The sequence below is a fragment of the Hippoglossus stenolepis genome, chromosome 14, assembly GCF_022539355.2.
Source record: "Hippoglossus stenolepis isolate QCI-W04-F060 chromosome 14, HSTE1.2, whole genome shotgun sequence".
NCBI lineage: Eukaryota > Metazoa > Chordata > Actinopteri > Pleuronectiformes > Pleuronectidae > Hippoglossus > Hippoglossus stenolepis.
Genome location: NC_061496.1, coordinates 22873884 through 22901691, shown reverse-complemented (window position 1 = coordinate 22901691; position 27808 = coordinate 22873884). Strand labels below are relative to the sequence as shown.

Below are 27808 nucleotides of genomic sequence, written 5' to 3'. Positions count from 1 at the left end.
CCGCGGTTACATTTAGAAGTATTTGTCTCGAAACAGGAAACAAACCGTGAACAGGGATTCATGGTAATATTGACGACCACAAACTGAACCATGATGTTCTATAAACTGACTGTTGTCCTTCTCCAGGAGTCTGTGATGTACAGGACTGTGAACAAGTCTTCGCCTGACAGCTCTGGCTTGCCTTCATATCCACACCTCATTAAATGAAGTGGAGAACCACATAAGATCGGGACTGAAAACTTGTGTTGATTCTGCCCTCTAGTGTTTGACTGCTGAGATGCACTTTCCACACCAGCCATAGTTTTTGTTATTATAAAACAAATATGAAATATGAACATGAAGCAATGTTGATGTAAAATATCTTTTTCACTAAAGTGACAGACAAAATAAAACCAAACATGTCACCACACAAACAACTTCAAATGAATGATAAGGTTAATGGCTCTGTGATTCCTGAATGTGGAAACAATGTCAGTGTTGCTCTAAAGGTTTGGTTCCACTGCCCCCAGCAGCCAACGAAACAAGCTGGTGCCCTTTTTAAAAAGGAATAAGAAATATGAAAAACTGGTTATTTTGCTGAAATCCTTTATTTAAAGTGGTGCACCATACAAACCTCCGACTCAATGTATTCTTACAGAAGGTATTGACAGTTTCAGGGCCGAGGCCACTTTAAAATGGGGAACATAAACGTTCATGAAGCTTTCTGGGCTGCTGCTGTTCTGAAGAATCACATGTCAGATTATGAAAGATCTCTGCTGCCAAATAAAAGCCCAGTGCAACGATTTAAATTCAGAAAAATCAGAATTTGACTTTTCAAACAGAGTTTTATAAGAAAACCAATAAGACGCAAAATGATTTTTGAAAGGAAGATGTGGTTTAAAACAAGATGTCGGCTCCAACATTAATACTGATCTTTAGAGATTCTGCAGCGTTCCCAGCCTTACTATATCAACAAAATGTCTGCTCTGGCATTAGCATACCATGCCATTAACATTTTTAATTTCAGGGGCACCTGTTAAAACAAATCCAAATAAAACATAGCATTTCTGCCCCCATGAATAAAAGAACTGCAGAGAACTAAATGGCAGGGTTGGTAAGCTACAGCACTGGGCTACCAAGCATTTCAGGTAACGTTGCTTTCTGTTGGGATTCTCGGATTAAAAGAAGAATTTGATTCAACGTACAGAGTACATGAAATCCATGACATGCTTCTGTTAAGTGCCTTCAAGTGCTGTTTAATTGCCGTTGTCAGAGGAGCTAGGCCAGGGTTCAGAGCTACGCCTGCTCAGGGTGGGGCGCCACATGCTCCACGGGTTGTAGGTGCGACTCATCTCAGTGGAGGCTGGTGGCGACGGGGCGGAGCTGTTGACCAGATCAGTCAGAGTTGTGGTGTTGGTAGTGGGAGGAAAAGGGTGTAAGGCTGAATCTGCGCTTGTGGACCAAATGGAGCTGCCGAAGGGCGTGGTCGTGAACCAGGGACTGCGGCTGTTTCCCAGGAGTGACTAAAAAACAAAACATCATAATAGTAGCATGAACAGGAAGTGGATATGTGAGCTGCATTAACACTAAATAAGGGATCTTACTGCAGTCGGGGCAGTGGGTGAGCTGGAGCTGCTGGGCCAGGAGTGCAGAGAGTCGGTGCTGGGTATGTCCCAGATGGACGAGGGCACAGGGCTGATCTCGGGCCAGCTTTGCTGAGGCTCAGATGATTTTGGGAGATTCATTCCACTGAAAACTAAAAACAAAACAACACATTACAGTTTAGTCTGAGTGCAGCCAGTCAAGTATACACTGCTTCATCCGTGACTCTGCATTCATCTTTGTGTTCGTAACCGGCCTGTGGGCCACACGCAATACCTCCTGACAGGTTGAAGGAATTGTTGGGCCCAAAAGCAGAGAATGAGTTGGCAGAATGGAAGTTTGGACTGCTCGCTGTGTCAATGGGACTCCATAATCCAGAGCTGTGGGAGTAAATACATATATTCAGCTGGGATTGGGTCTGGATGTCATGTGTGGGTGTATATACACAAGTCTCACGTTACCTGTCAGAGCTGTCACTTTCCACTGATGTCATGTGTGGCAAACTCTTTCCTTGGCTGTCAGTTTTACCTGGGCCAGAGCCACCTGACAAGACAATTTAATTATTACCTCTCTCTAATATACAAAACAATAACACCGTAAGAAGAAGGCATACTCTCTCAAGTGTCAACTGTTGCATATTCACCTGGGCTTTTGTCATAACCAGCAGCTACTGCAGCGAAAGTGGGGTTCCCATTTTTGCCTGGCAGTGGAGCGGCAGGAGACAGTTTATTTCCTGGGGCCTTCTTCTGGTATACCTCGCTGCAAAAATGTCTGGATTAGTTTTAGGTGTAGATAAAAATATATAGTACAAAATATATGGTATTATGAACTTTTCAAGTTGGGAAAATAAATAGAACCCCACTTTATTGAATTGTTTGTCAATTCACCCTTCGGATGAACACAAACTAATTAAAACATCACAATGTCATCTTATCAAACATGTATTATGGACGAGGTGTATGTGTGTGTGTGTGTGTGTGTCGATCGTGAGAGACAGAAAGGAGAAAGAGAGCGAGAGAGAGAAAGTTCTAGGACTAACTTCCCTCTGCACCATAGATGTTTATAAAAAGCTCTGCATACAATTTATTGGTGATGTTAGGTTGTGTAAGTGACGGTGTGGATACCTGTTACTGTTGAGCACACTGCTGTAGGAGCCTCGGGACAGTAAGCTGGGGGAGGTCGGTGGAGGGGAGCAGGGGGCGGATCTCTTCAGGAAAGGGTCAGCGTTTATTGTCTGGAGGGAGATCTGCTGAAGACTATCTGCTTCTGAATGTACAGGACAAAGAACAATGGGTTTTAGAAAAAGATCGGACCCGGTCAGGCAGCTACTGGACATGACAGGATGGATTCAGGTCTCGACTTACGGACGCTGTTTTTCGAAACAGGCACATCCCACTCTGGGGAAGCAAACTCCTTCTCGCCCTCAGAGCTGCTGCTGTGGCCCGGTTCAGGGACAGAGCCGCCGCTGGACAGGAGTTTGGCCAGCAGAGAGGGGCGCCCGTCGTCCAGCTTCCCATCAACTGCCAAAACAAACGTTTGATGTCAAAAACACAGCTCGTATTGCAGCGAAAGGCAAAGTGACGGCATTCAAGCAGAAGAAAACTCACATCTCGGTTTCTGCAGGGGTTTGGTCTTTGGGATGTTGGTGAGAGGGTGGAGAGCTTTGGAAGTGAAGCTCTTACGCTGTTTGTTCTCCAGTGGTGTTATATATGGCAGCTCCAGAGAACTGAGGACAATAGTGATTTGTCAAAACGACAACAAAAAAGCAAACGAAAAATAATCGCTGTCACTTTTAATCTTAAGCAAACCTGGATTTTTCTGCTGGGGTCTCTTTCTTGGTGGTTCCTTGTTTCTTGGTTTTGGGCTTGATTAGGAAATTTGAAGTTTCTTCTTTCACTTTCCCAGTGGTTACTGTCCTGCCTTTCTTTGTCACTGGTTCCTGAAGGAAATAATGGGAAAGAGATTTAATTACATTCATATTTTTAGTGAATGCTGAGGAAGGCGTATATTTGATTAGGACTCGGACATTATAATTGACCTCTCTGATGTTTGTCTCCACATCTGGGTTAGAGGTCTCTGTAGTGGTGGAGGAGCTGTCGTCGTTGTCAGCGAGGTTATCTTTAAGCTCGTCTCCCTGAGTCTTTCCTGTAGATTTTTTCTCTTTCTCTTCCTTCTTCCTCTGGGCTTTTGTTTTACCCCGCAGCTTCCCTTTGGATTCCAACACTGCAGACAACATAAGTTCACACACATTGAAAACCTGTAAATGATTACACAGACCTCCTGCCCCTTCTACTATCAACAGGTAGAAACAAACGTGTGTGTGTGTGTGTGTGTGTACCTTTGCTTTGTATGGACTGAGAGCTCTGCTCCTGCAGAGCCTCGGCACTGAGTGGCTCTGGGCGGTCGAGGTCGTTGTCCATGGCTCCTACTAGATTGGCATATTCTGGATCGTCAGCGCAGAGGCCTCGGTGAGGCACCGACGACCCAGCTAAGTTTTGACTCTGGAGGTCCAGCTGTTTGGTACTGCGAGCCTTGCGGTTGGTTAGCTGGCAGGCAGCTGGAGGACCTTCTTGGCCTGAGGTTGTACTTCCTTTGGTCAGCTGGGAGGAAGCAGCTTGCATAGGTGAGCGGCCGAAGCCCATCCTGGACCTCTTGTCTTGGCTGTCTGAGTCGGACAGGGTGCGAGTGTTGCTCTGTCGGCCTCCGACCCGCGCTGCTCCGTTGCTGGACGCATATAATCCTCTGGAGTTCTGGGTTGAGTCACTGTACTCGTTCGATCTAAATGTTGACAGAAAGGTCTGTTAAATTTCACTGAACATGCTGCATCTGCCCTCTAAAGTCACCTGTTCACAATAACTTTATTTAAACCCCTTGACATGATATTTACATCTTTTTGTCATTGATTCCCACTTAGATCCACAAGCAGGGGATCTCCTAGCAGTGACTCTAATTTTTATTTTACTTTAAAGTGACATCACTTAAGTTTAACATATGCATGCGATGCTAAAATAGAGCACTTTTATAATCTTAAGGGCCCTTGACACGCTGAGCTAACTTTACAGAGGTAGTACTAACAAAAGCTAATTTAACACCCTGCATTAATTACACAATACTAATTTCTATTTAAAGTTGAGTTTAAAAAGACCAAAAAGTAGGTTTGAACCTTCCATCTAGAGCCTCTATTCATCATCCAGAATCATACAAAGACAAGAGCTGCATTGATAAATTGATTAAGTTGATTGATAGAAATGCAGCTATTTAGATAATTGAATAATCTTTGAACTCATTTATTATGTACAAATTCTCAACATTTTATGGTTAAAGATTCTAAAATGTGACAATCTTTGTAGTTTTCTGATGTTTTATAGACCAAACAATTTACTGAATATAATAAAAAATGAAAAAGATACCACTCTAGAAATAGAATGTTTTTTAAGTTTAAACCAGCACCATAAAGTTTTGCTTGGTGCAGCTTTTTAATCAGTCTGTGGTTTGTCTCTGGAAAAAAGGCAAATGTAAGGAGACGCTGTGCTTAATGGGTGAAATCACTGCAATGTCTCTCAGACAACCTCAGATTAAACATGTAAAGTAGTCAGTTATAAGGTCCCACTCGTGCTTACAGTACCAGACAAACCAAAAACTGTGAGCTGTGATTACAGCAGTGAGCCACAGATACTATTGACTTTTCTGTGTGTCAGAGCCCTTTCATCACAGAGTCAGTTGGACTGTGGAACATTAGTCCAAGTCTTTTCAGAACAAGTCTTTTCAGAGTTAATAACCGACACTCCATTCTCCGTGTTACACTTACTTTGGATCACTGTGAATTTGCACAATTTCCCTGAGATTAAATGGTCTCCCAGTCTCCAAGGTGGAGTTGGATTCCACAGACACTCGTCTCTTAAAAGGCTCCCAGATGCTCTGAGCCTCCAAGTAGGCTGTGGCAATCACCAATAGAAACATGGAACTGCAGAGACACGAATACAAGTGCAAACTGTTAGTCAGGTTAAAAAACATTTTCACTAAACAAAAACAGGCTAGCTTTTTTTTGTCTTGATGTTACAGGTTTATGTAGAGGGACACTTGCCTCATTATGAGAGACACTATGATGTAGAGCTCCAGCTCCCAGCTCGGTCTGGGCAGGGTCTCTGCACACGAAGCTAACATGTGGTAGGGCAAGGAGGCATTCAGGACAAACACGAACTCAGAGCCTCCACATGTCACCAACTTGAGCTCCCTGATCACTCGAGACGAAGTGAAGTCGGGTGTAAACCTGCGGGGAAAAGGAGGTAAATGTCTTAGTTTGAACTAATTACAGCTACACAAGTGGTGGCTAATTGATCTTTCGTCGTACTAAGTGTAAACAAGGAACATGAGCGGTGGCTTATTAAACGACTACATAAGTGGGAGCTGGTTGGAGGGCCAGGCAGGTATCTGTAATTCAGGAACGTGTGAGCATCAGGAGGAAGTTGTTTTCTAAAATGACAATAAAGTACTAGTACTAGTGTGTAGTTTTCAAATACCATTTGTCTAGACAAAAACAATAAATGTCCTTTACTGGATGATAAGAAACCACTGTTTATGAGGTGAGCTGTGCAGTGCAGCAAACCTGGGAGAGCTGCATTTTTCTCATTATTTTCTAATGTCATTTTCAAAACATGCACAGTGTCCGGCCCATGAGTTGGTGCAGTCACAAAATGAGTTCACCTGTTAGAAGTAGGATGTTCATTCTGATAAAGAAACATACTTTACTGTATAGCTGCTTACAGACAAGCACCTAGATCAGGATAATCCCCTGATATTCTCCTGAGTTTATATCTGAAAACGGCTAGCATGTAGTCATTTTCTAAAATAACGATAAGGGACTAGTTCATCAGGGTGTGTAACATGACAACTTCCAAGCACCATTTGTCTCATCAAAAACATTTACTGGGTGTCAAGAAACCACTGTTCATGAGGTGGCCTCTCTCAATTCTGTCTAATGTTGTCATTTTCAGAACATGCATAGTGTCAGGCCCAAGAGCTAGAGTTCACCTATTTGAAGTAGGATGTTCACTCCGATAAGGAAGAATATGTTATAGGATTGTCCTTTAACTGTAAAACTTTTCTATTTTCTAACTGATCAAGTAGCTTATACTGATTTGATCAAGGCTTCTTGTGTTGTTTTTATTTGTTATAAGATGAAGGACAAGTATGTATTAATAGACAGAAATACAGGCAGACATTTTGTGACAGTAACTACAGGTACAATTAGTAATGGCAACATTCCATTTTGATGTGTCAGTATTGAGCCCTGCTGCTTCAATGTCTTGGAAACGTTCATAGACCTAAAGCGGTTGTTGTTGTAGGCTTCATTTGTTATTCCTACTATAATGGCTCAAAATGTCAGCTATGAGTAAAATCTTCGACACGTTGAAACCTATTGGATTGTAGATAAAAGTAGGTGGGAGTGACAGGAGTGTGGGCGATGGTTGTAAACAGATAAAAACAAGAATGTAGACAAACAAGAAGTCCCACCCTGACTCTATGAAAGGCTGGACATTGAACAGCTGCACAAGTTTGCATGTAAAAGTTAATGTGACTGAACAACGCACGCCAATGGCAGTGAATGTGTCTCGCCACGTTCTACATGGAAATGAGTAGGAAGCAACAGATGGTGTGACAGTATTATTTCTCATAAGCCACACCTATAATCCGTCAGACATCGACTGGAATCAGCCGTCACCTCCCAAACTGGATCTCTGTTAATGTACTGGATCACTACTGATGTATCCAAAAATGTGTGGCAGAGAAAATTTGGTGGGGGAATAATCAGGTTATGTTCATCTACGGCAATCACCATGTATTTAATGTAGGACATAACTTCTGTTAATATGTCAGAACTTGGACAAACAGACTGACTAGTACATCAAAATGTATATGCTCTGTGTTGGTGTCACTGAGTAAAATCTGATTTAAAAAACATCCTGATAAATATATTTTACTAATATTTCTTATTAATTAAAAGGTTTTTTTTAAACTTTTTGGGGATTTCTTTATAATTTGTAAAGGGATGAAAAATGTACAGCGAGTTTAAATGTGTCCACCCATGATATAGGAGGACTTAAAGTGATGATGAAAAACGAGACCTGCGGGGAGCAGGCAGAGGCAGCAGAGAGTCAAGTCATCCTCTTACTGAAGGCTTTCTCATCAGAGGCTGAGGACGAAGTATTAATAGAGCTTGTGGGTGGACGGGCAGAGGCACGAACACGCACATGCGCACACATACGGGAGTGTGTTCACTTACAGTATGATGAGGTCTTTTGAAGCATTTGGCTTAAGTGCAAACTCTTGACAGTTGAGAACTTTGAATCCATATCCTTCACAAGCTTGGCCATTGATTTCTGCTGGTCTGATGGTGATCGGGAGCAGGCCTGTGTTCTCCACCCTGAAGGTTCTTTTGAGAGTGAAGTTCGGCTCTTTGACTTTTATCTCTGCAATAAACAAAGGGCAATGATTAATGGAGTAATAGCTGCAAACGAGAAAAATAAGTTGATTCAAAAGGTCATAAATGTATTTAGATTTAGTGTACTTTTATTTTAGATAATGCTTGTGGAAATGTATTTCCTACTTTTTTTCCTGGTTAAATATTGTTATGGGGGTAAATATGATTAACTGCAGAACTGATGCACTTTCTACCATAGGGACTTTTCTGTGCTTTAACAGGAAATGCAGCATTTCCTCTATTTTTCTCACCGTAAGTTAAACTGTGAAAAAGCTGCCTTTACTTCCTGTTTTGGTTACAGCTGCTTTCCTGAGAAGTTCATTCTTTTCTTCCATCTGTACATCAGCGATCTATCATGTTTAGACGTGCCGTCGCTCACCCACTATCACTTTATGTATATGCATAAACACAGGAATTAGATTTTATTCCTTTCTAGTTTGGCTACAGTCACTATTCATGCTTGAATTTATTATTTTGGAAAGAGCTAAGGATATTAATGGACAGCAATCCAAGAGACATTTTAGATTATAGAGACATCATAAGAAAACAGTGTTTGCCTAATAATGAGGTGTAGGTAAGTCCTGAAAAAGGGTCTCATGTTCCTCTAATATGCCAGAATGATACAGAATAATGCAGAATAAAAAAATAAAAGAAATGCAGGCGTTCATGGGTTCTGTGTGTTACAAATGGTAATCACTGATAAAAATACAGAAAACTTTTCTCTGGTGGCAAGAAGTAAAATTTAAAAACAGTCTTTTGAAAATGTACTCATTACTTATGATCATGTTGTGAATGCTTAGACTTTCTGATGCTGACAGATTCTGTCTGAGGTAAAACAGACTCCATGTTCACACTGATCTGAGCCTCAGCAACACAAACTCACTCTCTGTGCAGTCTTTGAGAAAGGCCTCAGTCATCTTAAACCTCAGCGAGCTGCCTTGTCCCGGAGGCTTCCCTGCGACTTTGAGGCTCTCCGTCGTACCTCGTCCATGAAGTATGATTGTGTCAATCACGGTCAGATTGTTTCTTTACAGATTCCGAGAAAAGCACATAATGTTAGAAGAGAATCAAAAATTTACTTAAGGGACTGTTTGGTTAGTTACTCAAAAAAAAGAAAAGAAAAAGGCCATTACCTGACTATGAGGAGAGAGGAGACACTGTGGTTGCTGATGGGAGTGAATCTTACACTGAATGACTTAACTTCCCCAGGCAGCAGGAGGAGGTTGTACACAAAGGGTCTGGTTGAGCCCTCTACGAACCCAGAACTGGTCTTCAATAGGGACGTCTGACAAACAAATAGTGGTTCTGTTAGAGCCAAACACCTTCCACGTGCTGCCTCAGCTACAACAGGACTGTGGTTATTCCAGCCAGCTGATTCTCAAAATGAAGTCCACGATCAATCTTGTAGCACTCACTTGATTTCTGTGCACCTGGAACTCAAGCGTGTTTGTGTTGATGTTGATGTTGGACAAATTTCCCAATGGAAACCTGAGAAATAAAGTTTGTCAGGGTAAGATGAGGGGATAAAGAACAACAAATGTGCAGTTATTTGTGGAGATTTCTCACCTATCAGCCAGTTTTCCAGAGAACACTGAGGGGTTGGGTAACAGGGCCAAGGGGAGAACCTGGACATAGACGGGGACGTCGGAAGGATTTTGCAGAATCACCTCCTCGTTCTGCAGAGAAACCAGACAGATTTCCCACCTCAGTTTCAAAAACAGAACTTTAACAACACTTTTAAGAATTCCTGAGGTGGATTGATTCTACTCACAGAGGAGCTGTTTGTGTTGGTCAGAGGGAAAGTAATTCGTTGTGAGGAGTTGATCAGTGAGGGCCAGGTCAAGTGAGCGGTTATTTTAGCTTGCACATTTTTTTGAAGGTCTGTGTTGACTTCAAAGATGGCTTCGATCCTTTGGTGAGAAAAGAAACATCTTGTGACATTCTTTAAATGGTTAACCAATGCTTAACAAGTAATTTAACAGTAAAATCTGATAACCAAAGCCCAACATCACTGAATCCTTACTGTACTTACTTGTGTCCTGTATGTTCTTTCAGCTCTTTCCATCGTCTGAGCAGTTTCTGATGAAAATCTACATCAGCATCCCATATATCCTCCTGTAACGCCATCCCGTGAGGCTTGGACTCAGCTGTGGGAGAAAAAAAACATTACCATTTAATTTGGACTCTTGAGGCCTATTTAGATGCGATTGCATTAGAGTAGGAGGTGGGGAATACAACATTATCTGTGCTACATAACACATAGCCCTGAGCAGCATTTTAACATCAGGTATGTGGTCAGCTCATTACTGTCATTACAGCACAACCACAACAAAACAAGTAAACAAGGAACTTCCTCTTACAGTATGCCTCTCCTTCCCCTCCTTTAGAGCACATCCCCCTAAGGACCACTAGGGCCTGGCCCCTCTGAAGGCCAACCCTTGTATTTGGGCCTTCTAGCTCTTTTGATTCAATATCAATTCAGTTTGGGATATTTCGGTGTACAATACCAATTTTGCTTGGACATGAAAGAAATTCTCAGAGAGCTAAAGATGTAAACTGAACAAAGAAACTTCTAATTTGGTGCAGAATTAAAAATATTAAGGTAGGCCTGTCATGACAACAAATTTTAATGGATGATATATTGCCCCAGAAATTATTGTGATAATGATATTATTGTTGAGAAAATGTCATACCACTGAATTAATGATAATATTAGAGCATAATCCTGCAAGCACACCCTTAAGAATACTCAGTCTGACATTTTGAATTGGAATAAAAAATATTATAATATCCTAATAAATAAAACATTAATAAAATCAACCACACACAACCAAATCAATAAATAAAATGGACTCTCTGGCTCTGTTAACAAAAACTGCTTCAGAATAAATATTATACATCTAGAACAGGTTAGATAAAGTGAGTGCAGGTCAACAGTAGTGTGGAGGGAGGAAACAGGAAACTCCAGCACGGTACAAACCAACCGGCGGCCCATAGAGGAAACCGTGTGTCTGTGTGTGTGTGTGTGTGTGTGTGTGTGTGTGTGTGTGTGTGTGTGTGTGTGTGTGTGTGTGTGTGTGTGTGTGTGTGTGTGTGTGTGTGTGTGTGTGTGTGTGTGTGTGTGTGTGTGTGTGTGTGTGTGTGTGTGTGTGTGTGTGTGTGTGTGTGTGTGTGTGTGTGTGTGTGTGTGTGTGTGTGTGTGTGTGTGTGTGTGTGTGTGTGTGTGTGTGTGTGTGTGTGTGTGTGTGTGTGTGTGTGTGTGTGTGTGTGTGTGTGTGTGTGTGTGCGCGCTCCCAGTCTGAGGAGTCTGGGAGAACAGTGACACACAAATTCCCACTCGCTCCTCGTATTTCACGTGATGGCTATATGATGATGATCTTTTTTATGTGGAGCATCTTTGCAAGTCTAGGTAGCGAAAAACATTGACATCTGCAATAATAACAGGTGTGGAGTGAACAATGATCCACAAACATGCTTAGGGTGAGATAAAAAATAAATAAATAAGAAACTAGTACTAACCAGGAAATGTGATGTTAAAAATCACCCCACATCCTTTAGAGAAATAAATCCAGTCTGAATATGACATTTGAATGTAACACACAGTCAAAAGAAAAAAAACAACACTTACATTTAAGCACAAATGGCAGCCCCACATAACAGTGATCACCACACTGCAAGCTGGCATCAAAATAAATATTTGCCACCTGGAAAAAAAAAAATATGAAGAAATTAAATAAGATCATGTCTATTAGTACAAATATGGCAAATTCACTGATTTGGCTCCTTGAAGTGTCACTACCTTAGATTTACGCCTGGGCTCCAGCTCGTCCTTGTTGTTGCGTAGCCGTTTGTAATAAAAACGTATATCCTCTGTCAGGGAGCGGATCTGCTGCAGCCTCACTTTCTGTGTAAAGGAGCTCTGTATGCTGAAGCTCTGATGAACAACTTTACCCTAAAGAGAAAAAAAGAACATGTCAAAAGATCATGTCAAAAACACCCCGTGCGTTTAACAGGAAGATACTTTCACACTTGAATTCATTTTCTGTTGCCAGGGCTGAATTACATCTTAATGTTACTCACTGGAAATGAAGGTGGTAAAATGATGTGGTTGGGAGAGCTGTTTAGAGTGCCCACTGCAATGAGAGCTTTCACTGGGATGGTTAATATCTGGAGAAAAAGGACAGTTCACGTCAGCATTAGGCTGAGAGCTGGTTGTGTATAACTTTAAAAGAACGTCATCAAAACCACATTGACCACTGATAACCTACCTCATAATCTGTGGTTATGTGTATGGCTCCATCATATGTGCCCTCCAGTGCCTTGGCCACTAGTGTCACTCTGAATGCTGCATAGTAGCCAGATGCTAGTATCACCTTTTCAGAGAGAAAATGTTGAATGTTATTTTGTTGAATGTATATTTCTACCAAATTCAGCATCATTGTAATCACAAACCTAAGCCAATAGCTGCTTTGGAGTGACACTGTAAAGGTCTTACCGTTTTGTGATGGGAGGCTGAATTGTTCTGTAGCTCTCTCAGGCGATTCAGGGCCACTGTTGTGTTTCCCTTCTCCGTCTTCAGCAGCTCCATGGAAAGGCTGTCTCCTGTGACCAGCCAGGACTTGATCTCCAGCTGGAGAATGGACAGTAGAAAAATTATCTAGTATTTTTTGCACAGGGACTTTGATTTGTCCTTTTGCAGGTACACAGACTAAAGAAGGAAAGACAAGTTCTACATTTGCGAAAAAACCCACTTTGCCTGCCACAGCTGTGCTGAAACGCTAAGGTCTGACTGTCTGCATAGAGTGTAAAAGTAGTGAGTGAATTTAGGTAGGTTAAAGACCAGTTGAGCTGCTGCATTCTGGATGAGCTGCAGAGGTCGGTTGGCACTAGCAGGTAGACCTGCCAGTAGGGAGTTGCAATAGTCAAGGCGTGAGATGACCAGAGCCTGGATCAGAACCTGCAACGCCTTCTGAGTGAGAAGGGGGCGTATTGTCCTGATGTTGTGCAGCATTTATCTACAGGAACGGGTTGTTGCAGTAATGTTGGCAGTAAGGGAGAGTTGACTGTCGAGTGTCACACCAAGCCTCCTAGCAGTCTGGGTGGGGACTAACACTTGTGGCTTGTGGCAGCACCAGTAGCTCGAAAAAGCAAGCTAGCATGAGTCATAATAAGAAGTGTTGAAATGTTTTGGTTCATAATGAAACTGTGGCTGGACAATGAATGAACTGTGGCTCATGCCAAGGGAGTTTCCCCCTTTATAATTGAGAAAATATCTAGAAATCCTGAAAAATCCTGACAATCATTTCATTATCAGTTGCACCATCTTTTTTTTTTACCTCTATTGGATTACTGTTGACAACCACAAATGTGATGCTGCTGGTGTCTGTTGCACTGCGGACACCGAAGTCCAGGAGGTTCTCCTTCAGACTGGGAGGCAGGACCAGGGGCTGTTCATGCCAGGCCACAAAGAACAAACACCACGTTACAAAGACAAATCTTGACCAAGAAATATAATATTTACTGTCCTACAAACAAAACACAGGTACTACATAATGGGTCAAAACTGAGTTGAAACCTGAATTTGACCTCTTGGTATGTGTAATACTATATAATATTAGGACATAAAATGTATAAATTCTGTGAATACATATCAGAAACAATAAATACACACATTGCTGCCTAGGCTGCACTTATTATAGTCTGTAACTTTTAGAACAGCCAGCTACACTGCTAGAGCGCTATATCAGGTAAAAGCTACTGAGATATCCACAGCCAGTCAGTCAATAAATTGAGAAGGGAATTCAGTTTATTCCACAAATCCTACATGAGGCAGAAGTTAAAACCAGTAGATCTCAGTGGCTGCCATGTTATCAATGGCATTTAATGTGGTTTGGTAAAATAATCAGCCTAAAGAAAACCTTTCTACCTGCTATGGACTTTGTCAGCTAGTCTGAAAACTACACTTCACTGAATCAGCGGTCAGTATGTACCTCCAGGAAGCCTGTGTAAGCCCGGACAGGCAGGTGAAACTTTGATGCGTTTGTGATGAGCAGGATGTTGCTGTCTATGTGAATGGATGGTCGGACCGGCCGGAAGAGGAGGGAGAAGATGTACCGTGACTCATGTTGGGGGATGAGGATCGGTGCACTGAAGTTCTGCACCTAAAACAGAAAGAGGAGGTGATGTCATTTCCTTTCTACACATATATGTAAATGTATCTATATAATCTGAATGACTTCCGTTAAACCATTCTACTGGCACTCACATTAAACATGGTTTTGGCCTCTTCGGGCAGGGACACGTTGTGTATCCGAATTGCAAAGTTAAAGGCATTTGTGAGGAAAATGGGTCTGTCCACCGGGTCTACAGGACTGTCCCTGATGTGGAACAATGTCGCTGTGTGGTCAAAGCCCAGGTAGCTGCAAGAAGAGATGACATACCATGTTTTCTTCTATGCAGCATAATACATGAAAGGCACCCAGTCTCCATCTACAGCCACAAAATCACTCACCCTTCTAAAACCTCGACCTGGTATGGGATTTCAAGCTTGGAGTAGCTCTTCTCTTTTGCTTTAACGGTTATTTTACCAGAGAACTGATATGGTCTTCTCGCTTTTGAGGCTGCAATGGAAACACATAATGAATAGAGTAGATAAGTGAGCTGCAAAACGATACCAGGCTCTGCAAGAGGAAGTTGCACAACACTAAGCCAAAAGTGAAAGAAACTGCTAGAGTAAGGGCAATGTAAAACTTCTATAGCTGAAAAAGTCAAGAAAAGACAGTGACTCTAGATGTTTCTGATTGTATATGAATAAACCAGAAGAATTTTAAAAAGGATGTTGATACAAAACAGTGTTTACACACAAAACTCCCTCTTGACTTCTTAGAGAGGATTTTTCGGTTTCTGATGAACTGTGAAGAGGAAACTAACATGTTCAAAGGATCATTGTTAAGAGGCTGTGTTCAGTGGCAAATGTGCATGTCATTGCACTTCCTTAAGACATTTTTTTTCATGTTGTGTAGTTAGAAGAGGGTGGCAATGGAGAAAGTGTATGGGAGGTGCAACTTTGTCAAAAGTCGACACAGAAAAAGAAAAGAAAAAAAAAATCTTGAATTAGCGCCTTGAGTTTGTATGCCTCCACCAACAAGTCAAGTTTACATTTGTGTAAGTACAAACATATGTGGAGGGAAGACTTAATGAGACTTAAGAAGGGAACTTAATAAGTAGTGAGCACATTTTTACCATTATTACTATATTCATTCAGGAGTTATGGACAAGAGATATATCTGAGATACTGAATTCACCAGAAGGTGATGGAAAAATGACCACACATGATTTACAATATGTATGATTCAAGATACTTAACCACACATACATTTTAGAAGAACAAATGTAAATTATTAGTACATAAACAAACACAAAACTTACCATCAAAACTAATACTTGCTACTTTGGTATATCGGCTCTCTCCTGCTTTTAGCGTGACTGCTTTGAAATCCACTGTGACTGCTTCATTTGATGGTGTTGTGCGTACACTCTGAAATTATAATCAAAGGAGAGGTCCGCATGAGGTAAGATAACAATTTAAGTAAACAGATTTTGAAAGTCTTCCAAGGAAACCTACTGTAATTGGAACATCTTTTGTTCCTGAATTTAATAGGTGTAGATTCAGCAGTTTTGGACGATCTGTAACAAACAGCAGATGGGAAACGATAATGAGCAAAGGAGGTCCGGAAAAACACTTATTGAAAACTGAAAAATGTAGCTTTGTCCGTACCTTGTGAACGCAGCGTACCAAAGTCAAGCATCTCTGTGGAGGAGTAGATACCAGGGGCTGCAGGGAGTGAACAAAAATAAAATATCAAAGCTGAAATACAGATAAAACTTCATTAGAGTTAAAGACCATAAGCCTCATTCACCAATATCGTCTTAAGAATTTTCTTAAATTTGTTCTTAAGTAGTTTTCTAAGAAAACTCTACATCAGATTCATGACACGTTTTTAAACTGCAGAATTGTTCGTATCTGTCTTCTTATATTGATGAAGGACATGTCTTTGTAATTTGAAAGTGTGGGCCAGTTTTTACTGATTAGCATAGGTAAACGCCTGCCAATAAACGCCTGCCTATAAAAGGGCATGAGACTGCAGCGCTGTGTGCGCACCGTGCAGCCTATGGTGCAGAAATCACGGAAACTGAAAAGAAAATGGCAGGAACATAAAATGCCTCCATACTGCTCCTGTGGTGTCATCCAAGTGTTCGTAAGCCCCTGATATCCTCCCCTGGAGCCGCATTCACACCTGGATCACAGCGGACATTTAGGCTAAAAACATGGTGTAACTGACCTTGTTTCAAGTCGAATTTGAATGTTGGGGCTAACGGACACTTGGATGACACCCAAGGAGCAGTATGGAGGAATTTTATGTTTTTTTATGTTTGAACCAAAGTGTTTTGTGGACTCAAACACGTCACCCACTGCTCCATTGGCATAGTGGTGAGTAGACAATTAGTATACTCAATATTCATTTTTGGGTGAACTATCCCTTTAAGAACAGTTGGTGAATGAGGCCCAATGTCCTGTTAGTAAAACACACCTGACGTGACCTCCACCTCTACAGGCAGGATGATGAACTGGTCCTCGTTGGGGGCGTTGGTTTTAATTCTGATGAAAGCCGTGTGGTTGTCTGCATCTCTCGATGAGAAGCTGGCTCTCATCACCCCCTTGGTCTCAAACGGAGGGATCTCCTGAAGGCAGAAGTTCAGCATGGGTGACCTGGTCTCAACTGTCTGTCACCAGCTGTTGTCTTCAATTCGAAAGATAACTCAGGAACGACAAACAACAGGAAGCGGTGACATGAAACTCACCCATAATTTTCCAGTGCCTCCTTGTTGACCTGTGGGAAGCTCCAGATGTAGATCCCCACCACTGGAGTACATCTCAACAACCTGGAGCAGAGCAGGGGAAAGCAACACACACAGACATGACAAGTCAATCTAACTGTATATAAAAAATAACTCAAACACATGCAAATATAACCATCAGAGAGTCTCATTTCCCCAGGTTACCTGCAGTGGTTCACTGTATGGGTTGTGGATGTGTATTAGAGGTGAAAAGCTGCTGTTTACTGGGACTCGAGCCCCAATGAAGGGCCGCAATCTGTAGGGGTTTGGGATGCCGACCCCAAAAACCTTCCAGACAGAGAAGGAAAGAAAAGGATATGTTAGTAGCACTTGTGATAATAAAAAAAATACTTAAAAAAACTGCTTGATTCAAGTCTGTACCTGGTATGTAAACACTCCATGATGTGATGTATTAATAAATAAAGTGTTTTCAACATTCCCAACCACTCGAGCGAGAAACACCACATCAAATGATGTGTTCCCTCCTGGTGGAATTATCTGTTGAGAGAACAGATGACACACAGACACACAGACCAAAATAAAATCTGGTTAAACACTTTTTAACAAAGAGCAGATTAGCAGATGGTCTCTTAGAGTTACTCACACATGTACTGACCCCAAAACAGCTTGGCTAATAACCACAAAGATCTTAACACCTGACCTTAAAGGTCACTGCTAGGAAAACATAACAGCTACACTCTAACTTTAGCATTTCGGTGGTGACTGTGGTAGCAAGTGGTGTCTGTTCTAGAGTTTTTGCTGCAGATACCTCTGAATTCTTTCCTGCCAATTCCTACCAACATGAACAAGCTACAGAAAAAAGGGAGAAGCTTATTCAATCTTGTTATAAACACTCCAACAACCTAAGGCCTCTTGTCCTCACGTCTACATGTTGTCCACTGATGTAACAGCACAGAACAGATCTTGTTGTGTCATCGTTGCTGCTGCAAAATGTTCAGTCTCAAGCATGCAGATGAAGTGAAGGGAGCGAGAGGCTGGTGGAATTTAGAAAACCTTGTAACACATTTACTTCAGCATGAGAAACTCACTGCTCAGTAGATTAAGACTTGGAAGTGCTGACGTAAAAAGATACAAGTATTTATCTCAGAATTCTTATGGGGCACATACTGCGACATGAACACTGTTAGTTTATAACGGCAAGTTCATCATTCAGGAATCTTCATTTCAAAGGCTCCCTCTAATGCGGCAGACAAACACTTTCCTTGACCACCCCACAAAGGCTCCAAAAGGTGGATCCTTCCCGGCCAAACCTATCCCAGGATTCAATTGCGCTTCAAAACATTTTTTGTCCAATGCTTTAGTTTTACGCATCAACTCAACCAAACACCTGACATTACATGTGTTAAAAACCCCAAGAGGCATTCAAACTTTCTCATTATGTCCATACATATACTTCCTTTGGTTTACATTTGATTGAAGCTCTAGTGTTTTGTTCAAGTGTTTGTTTAAGTGAAAAGTAACTAGAGAAAACACTTTTTTATCTTCCAAAAAATGCCTCTATTATTCCCTCCAGGCTCCATCCGGCACAAACAACCTGGATCAACCAGTGAGAGAAGACTGCATGTAGACTAAAAGGTGAAACTAAGGGGAAAAGTGGAAAAAAAAAAGAGCACTCACTGCACCTCTTCCCTCTGCTCCTTAAAACTTATTGCTCTGGTTACAGCGTAATAACTGAAGGCAAATCAGATAAGCAGCATTTTATCTTCCATAACAAATCTCTACAAAAGGGTTTTGCTGGAAATGTGATCTTGTTCACACTAATGTACAAGGCCTTTGTACAAACACATCCCATGACAGAGGACTAGAGACCTTTGGTTGTTATCCTCCCAACCGCACTGACTTATTTTCCACTGGTGGTCTTTGTGAACTAGACTCGTGTGTCCTGCAGTTTAATTTATTTTTACATTCCACACATGTCTGTTGTAAGAAAGAATGAACACATTTATTCATAGTGCCATATCTGATTTAAGGTTTTCCTTTCAGTATGATTTTCCCACTCTTGGTGTACATTCAGTCTACAATGTTAGAGAAAAAGTGCTGTCCATAGTTGCAATGTGTCTGTTAATGGGTGAACGGCAGTAAACTGTACTATAAAGTGCTTTCGGTGGTCAACAAGACTAGAAAAGCGCTATATAATTACAGACCATTTACCATGTATCTTAGCAATTGCTCAATGTGAGGTTTGCTAAGAAGTGTTTTCTTTCAAATTAAGATGCTTCTCTCATTGTGCAGAAGATTTTAATAGAATATACAAATATGTGGAAAAACAAGAACACACTCATGTCCCATATTACCACTTCTTGGGGAATTTATTGGCCAAAACGACAATGTCATTGCCTCACTGAAACACGTATGCTATGTTTGCGGCTAAAGTGACAGAACAGGCCTTTCCTGTAGAGGGAGTCTTCACATGCAGCACAGAAAACATGATATATTTGCTAATATGTCTACATGACAAACTATATTTTGGAAAAGTATGAGATTACCGCAAACAACAAAATCAGTAAAAAGCCAAGTTCTATGTAGTGGGGCCTTCACCTCAATGAATGCTAAAATATGTTGAAAGACAGTTTACGTAGATTTACCTTTCTAGTGGAGTTAGGTTGTGTGTTTAAATGGCAATTTAAGCAATTTTTACTTTAATACAACTTACATTGTGCAAAGCCAGATGCTTGACATCCCTTGATATTATTGACGTTTACTTTTTCTAGTTTTATTCACTGTTTTAACACTAACTCATCTTGAGTTCATTGGTGTGGTCACATGTTTAAGTGGCTCATGTGATTTGCATCAGAACTCCCCACAATATTGTAAGTGTCTAAATGCGGCTGATTACTTGTTTGTTGTTCATACATGAAGGAGATCCCAGACTACTTGAGGTTACTCTAGTTTAAAGCAAAAAAAGAAGAAGAAGAAAACAGCTTCTCCTGCTGCTGTGTCCTGACCTGTAGTTCGTTTACAATGAATATACCATTTATTAATTAGTATTTAAAAAGTCTTATGAAGCATGATGATTAAATAACATGGTGCAATTAACACGCAGCCATGTGACTAAAGATCAACGGAACTGTTTTTCTTTCTTGGATAAAAAGACTTCTTATGAGATAAAGATTTGACAATTTAGCTGGTGACAAAAATCATTTCAAAAAGCAAGTTTTAAAATGATATGTACTTACCCTATTCTGGAAAAAGGATGCGTGAAAATGTGCTGTCGTCGCTGATATTGATATCAAACTAATTTCTTCTGGGCTAGGATTGTGTAAATAAACTTTCTCCATTTTTGGCATTCCAACAGGCCTATAAAGGAGGGTAAAAAACATTTGTAAGAGCAAATAAACAATACAATACAAAGAAATTAGAATTTAATCGAAGAATAACCATGCTGGATATCAGATATTAACAGACACTGATAACATTTTCATGCATTAAATATGAGAGTTTACATTAAGATAAAAGAGTCAAATACACAAGATATTTTCTATCACAGCAGAAGAGAGGAAGAAAAGAAGGAAATGTCAAGAGGGGTCAGTAGGTTTATGTGTGTCTCAAAGGTTCCTAGACAGAGCTTTCTAAATTAAATTACCTCCCTGTGGAGCCACTTGACAATTGTGATTCATGACAAACTCGATGTTGCTATCTATCTTTAAATTCTGCATTTGATTTAAAAAAGGACAATAGCGGTGGTTTTGCATGTTATAACCCATCAGCAGTGGATACTGTACTTTGGTTTCTTTCATTTCAATGTGGTATGAAAATATGCAGGGACTTGAAACATGGCGAGTCTCCCTACTGCAAATAGAGAAGCTTGATGAAATAGCTCTGGCTGGAAAATAAAAGCCAATTAGCCAAGCCAATTTTCACATTGATGTTACTTCTGAGTCAATTAAATTAACCCTGAAATATCACCTGTACAGTCTTTTGAACAAAGTGGATAAAGAAGCGTGTGGTTCCCCCAGCACATCATCATCTTAACATATTTTACAGTGCATCTGAAGTTGAGCTTCTGTGCATGGGCTGATATTTTGACACTCCTAACTAAAATCCTGCCGTTGTTTCATGTGAATTGGTGACAGGGTAAGAAGAATTTCTCAAGGTTTCATTTTCATGTCCTCCAAACATTCACAATTGATAAGTGGCTCGTTAATTGTTGCAGAAGGACAGAGGAGGACAGGCTGTCGGCAGCTGGACTCCTTACTTGAAACCATGCCTCTCTAAATGCTACTGAATGATTTTCACTCTGCACCCTGCAAATGTACTGTAGGCTGCATTTGGAACAGGGAAATACTACATGGGTGTGCACCTACAGTCAAGAGCGGAATGTGCGCTAATAAGTAGGACCAATATGAAGCAAGGTGAAGCAAGGTGCTGAAGTAAAAAAAGTGTTGAAGGGCATTCCTTCTTGACTTCTGTTTATTATGGACCAGCTGAAGTTTGTCGCTCCAGAGTAACTCAAAAGTTTCACTTATATGCATCGTATCCAGCTGCCCTGACAGACATGGCAGCAGTCTGTCAACTGTCCAACTGGAAAATGTTGTTCAGTAATAATAAAATTATGCTTTTAATTATTTTTGAGAAAAATATTCCCTGCATATAAACCTTAAGAATAACCTCTTCATCTCAATAAAAACAACTTGAAAATGATTAAGAGCAGCAGAGTTTGTCACACAATGAGAAATGTTATCAAAGCACAGATGACGCATACACAAAATAGTCAAATCATGTAGGAAACAATGACACACTCACTGTTCGTGAAAATCCAACATTGGCGGTTCAAATCGTATAGGTCGACAGTTCCCACGGTGCGGGGACGTGCTGTAAAAGACAGGAACACATGACAGCAGCAGCAGCCAGCTAGGAAAAATACTATCCATGGTTGGGTGCGTTTTAAACAAATGAGAAGCTAAACGCACACGCAGACACCACAGTCTGCGTCCTGGCCTTTTTCACAATGCATTAAGCTGAGCATGGGACCACTCCCAACTGCGGTGCACTATTTCCATATGTAAAACCTCTGTGAAAATCCATAAACAGATTAGAACACCAAAAAAAATTGAACTGCATCTCTTCTTGTCACCTTCGGAGAGCTGCCTCCCTCAAACAAAGGCAACAACTTTTGAGCCTCGGTGGCACCCGCCTAGTTGTAGAACATAACTGACCAAACTTGTTCAACAACAGGTGTATCTTAACAATAAACAAGGCCGTCCCTAAAGAGAGACAACTTCTCTTTGATGGAGCACAACTGTGTAATAAGAGCCTCTATAAAAAATCTCCTGAAAAAATGGCATTCATTGGCCATGCAGGTGTGGTGCATAACTGGGCTTTGACTCATTTAATGGTTGAAAAGGAAACACCTTTATTTCATGTGAATTCTTTTTACCCAGAATATAGCAAACTATTTATGAATATTACAAAAGATATGAAACGCGAGACAGAAATGTTTAATTCTCCAATTTTTTGCACAATAATGAATGCAGATCCTCTTGTACTTCACTCAAATGTATTTACTTTAACATCACCCCAGAGTCACACAATTTAGCAGGGATCAATTTCACCTATTTACTACCAAGCCTAACATGTACAGGGGCAGACAATGGTGGAGCTCGCAATAGATGGGGTGGATTTCCATCCCCTGAGGCGCACAGCAATCCACACCGAATCCCAAACCATGCAGAGTTCATCCGGGATAATCTGTCATCTACAGCCTGCTGTCCCATCTCTCATTAATATAACAACTACTGACAAAATTCTTGTGGGATTAAGAATTTAGATGGATCCTGGCTGTGAATTCTATGAGGCCTTTTGCTCGCTGCTTCAGAGCTAATGTGTTGAATGTCAGCGTGTAATTGGAGAAGCTGAGCAGATCATGGGGAGGGCAGTGCCTCTTGGCCTCAGGATCAGCATATGTCCAGTGTCAGGGTAACATTAAGACAACTAGTACATGAAAAAAAGTATTGTGAAAAGCATTTTAGTTCCTGTGGAAGTGACAAGCGTGTTGAAAATGTCCTTTATAAAAGAGGAGCATACTGAGTAATACAGATGAGATAATTAACAAAAAAGGAATCCCAAACATGACACACATAATGGGGAAATTGAACAGTTAAAAGGTCTCACACAACAGTCAAACTGCAAAATACCACCACCCTAATTTGAGGGAGTGGTCATGCAATGCCCAAGCAAGATAAACCTTTTATGGATTAGAACGATGTACTGTATAAATAGTAAAGGCTCACTGTATGTTGCACCCAGACAACACACGTGAAAAATGAAAGACTTGGGCTTATGACATGTGGAGGCTATAAAACATGATGAGAAAGGTTTATTTATAAAGTCACGTCATGTCGTATTGGATGTTTGTCTAAAACTGACATTTCAAAGCAAACAATAGCCCTGACTGTGAGGCATGTGACCTGACCATGAACACTTGTCAGTACCAGAGGTGAGGCAGTACTCTAAAAAAAACTAAAAAACTAAAAAACAACCATCTGCCTTTCTGCTCCACTCTCAGCCTTGTCCAGTTAGCCTGCGTTAGCCTGCCCTGCTCCACTTAGCTCCAGGTAGCTGTAGAAGGACAAGGGCTGGTCCGACTGGACCACAGGTGAAACAAACTTAACAGTTTCCCTGATGTCAGCCATAACTAACAGCCCATGTTTTCAGAGAGTTGATGCCTTGTTATTTAATTTGGCTTCTAGATGCAGTCTTTTCCTGTACTGTGCTCCTTTCGTGATTATGATGCTCAAGCTTTTAGTTTTGGGTGTTACCTGATACTTTGCTGCAAACCAGACGTTCTGAAATTCCTGCTCTCTTCATTAGGCTTGACAAAATAACTTTTTTTGTGTTTGTTCATATGACCATGATGACTGATAATGCATTTACCAATTTGTTACAGTACAATGTCAATGTTTGCTACTTTTTTTGTGTTTGAGATGGGAGAATAATGAAGTGTGCTAGTATTGTTTTGCTATGTCAGCCTAGGTCAACAACTCCTCAGGCAGTACTTAAAGTTTCCACGGTATATATGCGTTACAGCAAAACTTTCTTATGGAATTCTATTCAGCTACAGCGCACAGAAGATGACTGCACCCTAACTAATACATGGGGCATTTAAACACAAACATCTGAACTGGCTGCAAGAGTGGAAGATGTTTCTAAATGAAAAATGAAAACATACCTTTGTTGATGATATAAACTAAAATCAATGTCAGATTCTGCCTGTAAAAACAGAGGAATATGGAAAGTCATGTTTAACTGTGACAGAGGGCTGGCAAATTCCAATTTGAACATCAAGCAAATGACCTTATTTTTTATTTTTGTTCTGTAATATTTGACATCAAGGTGAGAATAGTAAGTAAGTTGACTTACCTGTAAAAGGCTTCCCTCGCCAAAATGTAGAACTTCTAGAATTGTGTCTGACTGAATGAATGCTGTAAACAAACACAAGGGGAAAATCTTTTCAGTACCTCAACCTTCATCATCATTGAAAAATGACAATCTGTTGATAATTTGAGTGTGGAGCATTTTACAGAACATGAAGCCACACAGGTTAATTAAATAAAATGATGCTTTTAATTTATATAAAAGATTTTTGAGTGGCATAGACAGAAACCTATTTTAGATGGTACAATGCAGGCAATAGTTCAAATAGTACAGAAAAAGTGCGCAGAGATTCTAATATATTTTAATGTCAGATACAATAATTAATTTTAAAAAAAGCTCTCTTCTGGCAACTCCTTCCAAATCTCGAAAGGGAAGGTCCGATGTTCGCAGTCATCATATCTTCCTGAACCACAGAGTAATATACTGGTTGACATAACTCCCTGCTTGAACTTTAATCTCTGGTACTTTCAGTGCAGACAAGAGTCAAGAGAAAGCTGCTCCACATGGTGTAGAATTGTGGCGGTTCCACAACTTCCACAGTGAACACATAACATACACGTCTATTTCCGGACCTCACAAGGTGTCAGTCCATCACGTTTTTTTGTGAAAAAGGCTTGGCTTAAATTGTCTCTCGTAGAAAGGAAGAGCTCAAGTCAGTACACCAACACAACAACAACAATTCTTAAGCTGTATTAAAAAGGCAGTTTTACATTATCATCACCAGGACTTACAGGACCGGATGTTTCTCTGATTGATTCTGTCAAAGTTTGAATCTTTCAGAGTCTAAAACTAAACCTACTAGTCAGCATTTATTATGCTTTCTCTTTACTGAGAAGCTTTTCACCCGACACCATCTATGTGCCCCCGCTTGTTTGTCAGGAGTGCATCCCACAAAGACAACATTAGACCTCTTCTGCCATGAATTAGCATTTACTATTTCTTTTCAATAAATTTCCACTTTCACATTTCAAGTTTCTCTCATTTAGGTAATCTCTTTTGTGTACGTATGCAGCGGTTAAAAAAAATACTTTTCCTGCTGTACTACCACGGTGAAACACACAAGACAAAAATGAAAAAGATGTGGTGGAACTTAAACTACCAGAGCACTTGATGCAAGTCCACGAAAAGAAAAACTTTACTTTCCCATCACTTTAAATTAATACTTCCCTTTTTGCACAGCATTTGCATCGAGGCAGACACAAAACAATTACTAGAGTGACATCGTCTCAAAATAAACAGCAAACCCAAAAAACAACCACTATTCATAACAAAAATAACTAACGTCAGAGCGGCTTTAACAAATGTAGTCAACGGTCACATTAGTTAGCCAAGTGCAGGGACACTACAATTGAACAAACTGAAAGGCAATCTCAGATTTTGATCATTTCTTCCCTGTATCACTTCTCTTGGCATGGACCTGAGTAAATCTACCCATATTTGAAATAGTGAAGCCTGACTAAGAGTGATCTAGTTAACCCTGACTCCATTGTCTAGGCTTTGTAGTATTGTTAGTGTTGATGCTGGCAGAAGAATGACAAAGTTGGACTGTGGTGCAAGTTACAGGAAACCAGTGTAAACGATTTAAAAGGTCAAGTGTGTAGAATTAAGTGACATCCAGTGGTGAAGTTTCATGTTGCAGCAGAGTACCCCTCACCCCCCCTTCCAAACATGAAAGAGAACCTGTGGCAGTCATAAAAACTCAAAGGTGCTTAGTTTGTCCTTTTTAGACTACTGTCAAAACATGGCGGCCTCCGCAGAGAGGACCCGATCCTGATGTAAATATAAAGTATTTAAATATAAAAAGGGCCCATTCTTGGGTAAAGAAAAACAACAATTAGTACAATATAAATAATTACACACTAGTGAAAACATTACTAGGATCCTTTTATACTCATTTTCTCCCAATAGATCCCTCTCACCTAAATCTCACACACTGGACCTTTAAAGACACTGGGCACCTTTTTAAAGTTGCCACAGCTACTGACCCGCTACCCACTGGTACACTGGATGTGACAGCTGAACACCTGGATAAATAACACGCGGCTGGTGGGTGCCAAGCTGGAGCAAAGCCAGGGTCAAATCAAAACGCTCAGCCACGTTTACAAATAACTGTCACCCGACGGTTTGAAACATTTCCTCCACTGAAGCCAGCATGAGGAAGTAATGCGAGGTGGGCTGTCTGCCACAGTGTTCTCAACAAGGTTCCCGATTTCCACATCTCTTCGTTTGCGAGCATTAACCTCACACAGATGCGAGCTAACACTCATACTAGCCATTGTGCTAAAGCCGCTCTTCCCCGTCTCTGCCCTGTGCTGTTTTGTTTGCTAGGCAGTGTTAGCCCAACTTAGCCATATATGGACGGGATAAAATGACATGACAACAAGCTACACACGAAGCTAGCGTTCACTGCAACGTTAAAGGCCACATAGAGCTAACTAACGGCAGCACTTTCAGTTTGAACTCAGATGTCCGCCCACCCCAGCCTTTAATGAAATGTTGCTCATAGTAAAATACATTTAACAAGGCTGGAGTTAATGTTAGCGGGCTAGCTGTGATAAAGTTGGCCCGCTGAGGTAACCTCAACCGACACTTGGTTGAAAAATTCCTGCGGAAGTTAGCGCTAGCTAATGCGGACGTTGGCAGCTAAGTTACAAACCTTGTTTATTCGCCCGCGTCGCGTGGATAAAAGCAATAAATATAATCCTGAATAATCCGATACACGGTGCTCTTCTTCCTGTGTGAGACTGGCGACAGCTCGGGACTCTGTCTTCACTCGCCATGCTGCTAATCTGTCTGTTACGATAACAACCGAGCGGGTGCGCGGACATGCCCGTGTAAACCTCTGCTGACTCTGTCAATCATAGCCGCTCAGAAACCCTGGAGCTCAGCGGCAGCAGAGACCAACACAGTCCTGAGAGGAGGAGGCTGCGGCCTGCGTCTTCTTCTCTTCCTCTTCCTCTTCCTGCGTGACGCGGCACCGCGCGGTGGGCTGCTGCCGCTGCTGCTGCAGCGGAGGCAGCGAGACCCAGCGCCCAGCTGCTGCAGACAACTCTTCACCTGGTTCTACAGTCCAACACCGGGTCTGCTTCGTGGTGGAGCGGGTGGGTTTATTACCAGAAGCAGCAAAAGTCCTTGTAAATCAACACATTAACTCAGCTTTATCCAACTCTGATGATTTGGCTGATTCATCCAACTTGCGCAATGCCCAGTGACTGTTCGCTGAGATAGATAGGCAGACAGACAAACAGGCAGACAGGCAGACAGACAAACAGGCAGACAGGCAGACAGACAAACAGACAGACAAACAGGCAGACAGGCAGACAGGCAAACAGGCAGACAGACAAACAGGCAGACAGGCAAACAGACAAACAGGCAGACAGACAAACAGGCAGACAGGCAAACAGACAAACAGGCAGACAGGCAAACAGACAAACAGGCAGACAGACAAACAGG

The 27808-nt window shown here is 41.2% G+C and overlaps 1 protein-coding gene across 1 annotated transcript; it reads right to left on the bottom strand.

The window, feature by feature from the left end:
* Nucleotides 1-568: 568 nt before the first annotated feature.
* Nucleotides 569-27349, bottom strand: tmem131 (transmembrane protein 131). Its single transcript, XM_035177065.2, has 41 exons — nucleotides 27012-27349; nucleotides 24341-24402; nucleotides 24150-24190; nucleotides 21725-21793; nucleotides 20158-20278; nucleotides 17342-17458; nucleotides 17126-17248; nucleotides 16925-17005; nucleotides 16654-16804; nucleotides 15840-15896; nucleotides 15687-15748; nucleotides 15491-15599; nucleotides 14574-14682; nucleotides 14328-14481; nucleotides 14053-14223; nucleotides 13399-13509; nucleotides 12558-12692; nucleotides 12331-12435; nucleotides 12143-12229; nucleotides 11862-12014; nucleotides 11691-11766; nucleotides 10095-10209; nucleotides 9834-9972; nucleotides 9629-9738; nucleotides 9478-9550; nucleotides 9196-9347; nucleotides 8946-9088; nucleotides 7865-8051; nucleotides 5666-5851; nucleotides 5390-5545; nucleotides 3920-4359; nucleotides 3620-3804; nucleotides 3390-3520; nucleotides 3189-3307; nucleotides 2946-3101; nucleotides 2706-2847; nucleotides 2225-2340; nucleotides 2043-2124; nucleotides 1858-1961; nucleotides 1584-1735; nucleotides 569-1502 (listed from the first exon to the last, which is right to left on the bottom strand). Exons 1-41 carry the CDS (start codon nucleotides 27181-27183, stop codon nucleotides 1236-1238), a joined length of 5421 nt encoding a protein of 1806 aa, XP_035032956.2. The 5' UTR covers nucleotides 27184-27349; the 3' UTR covers nucleotides 569-1235.
* Nucleotides 27350-27808: the final 459 nt, after the last annotated feature.

Excerpts from the sequence above, each read along its gene's own strand:
- tmem131 (XM_035177065.2), bottom strand. The coding sequence starts at position 27,183 with ATGTCCGCGCACCCGCTCGGTTGTTATCGTAACAGACAGATTAGCAGC. Across the intron at positions 12,015-12,142 it reads TTTTACCACCTTCATTTCCA|GGTAAAGTTGTTCATCAGAG; the intron begins GTGAGTAACATT and ends TTTTCTCTTTAG. Across the intron at positions 5,546-5,665 it reads ATAGTGTCTCTCATAATGAG|TTCCATGTTTCTATTGGTGA; the intron begins GCAAGTGTCCCT and ends GTGTCTCTGCAG.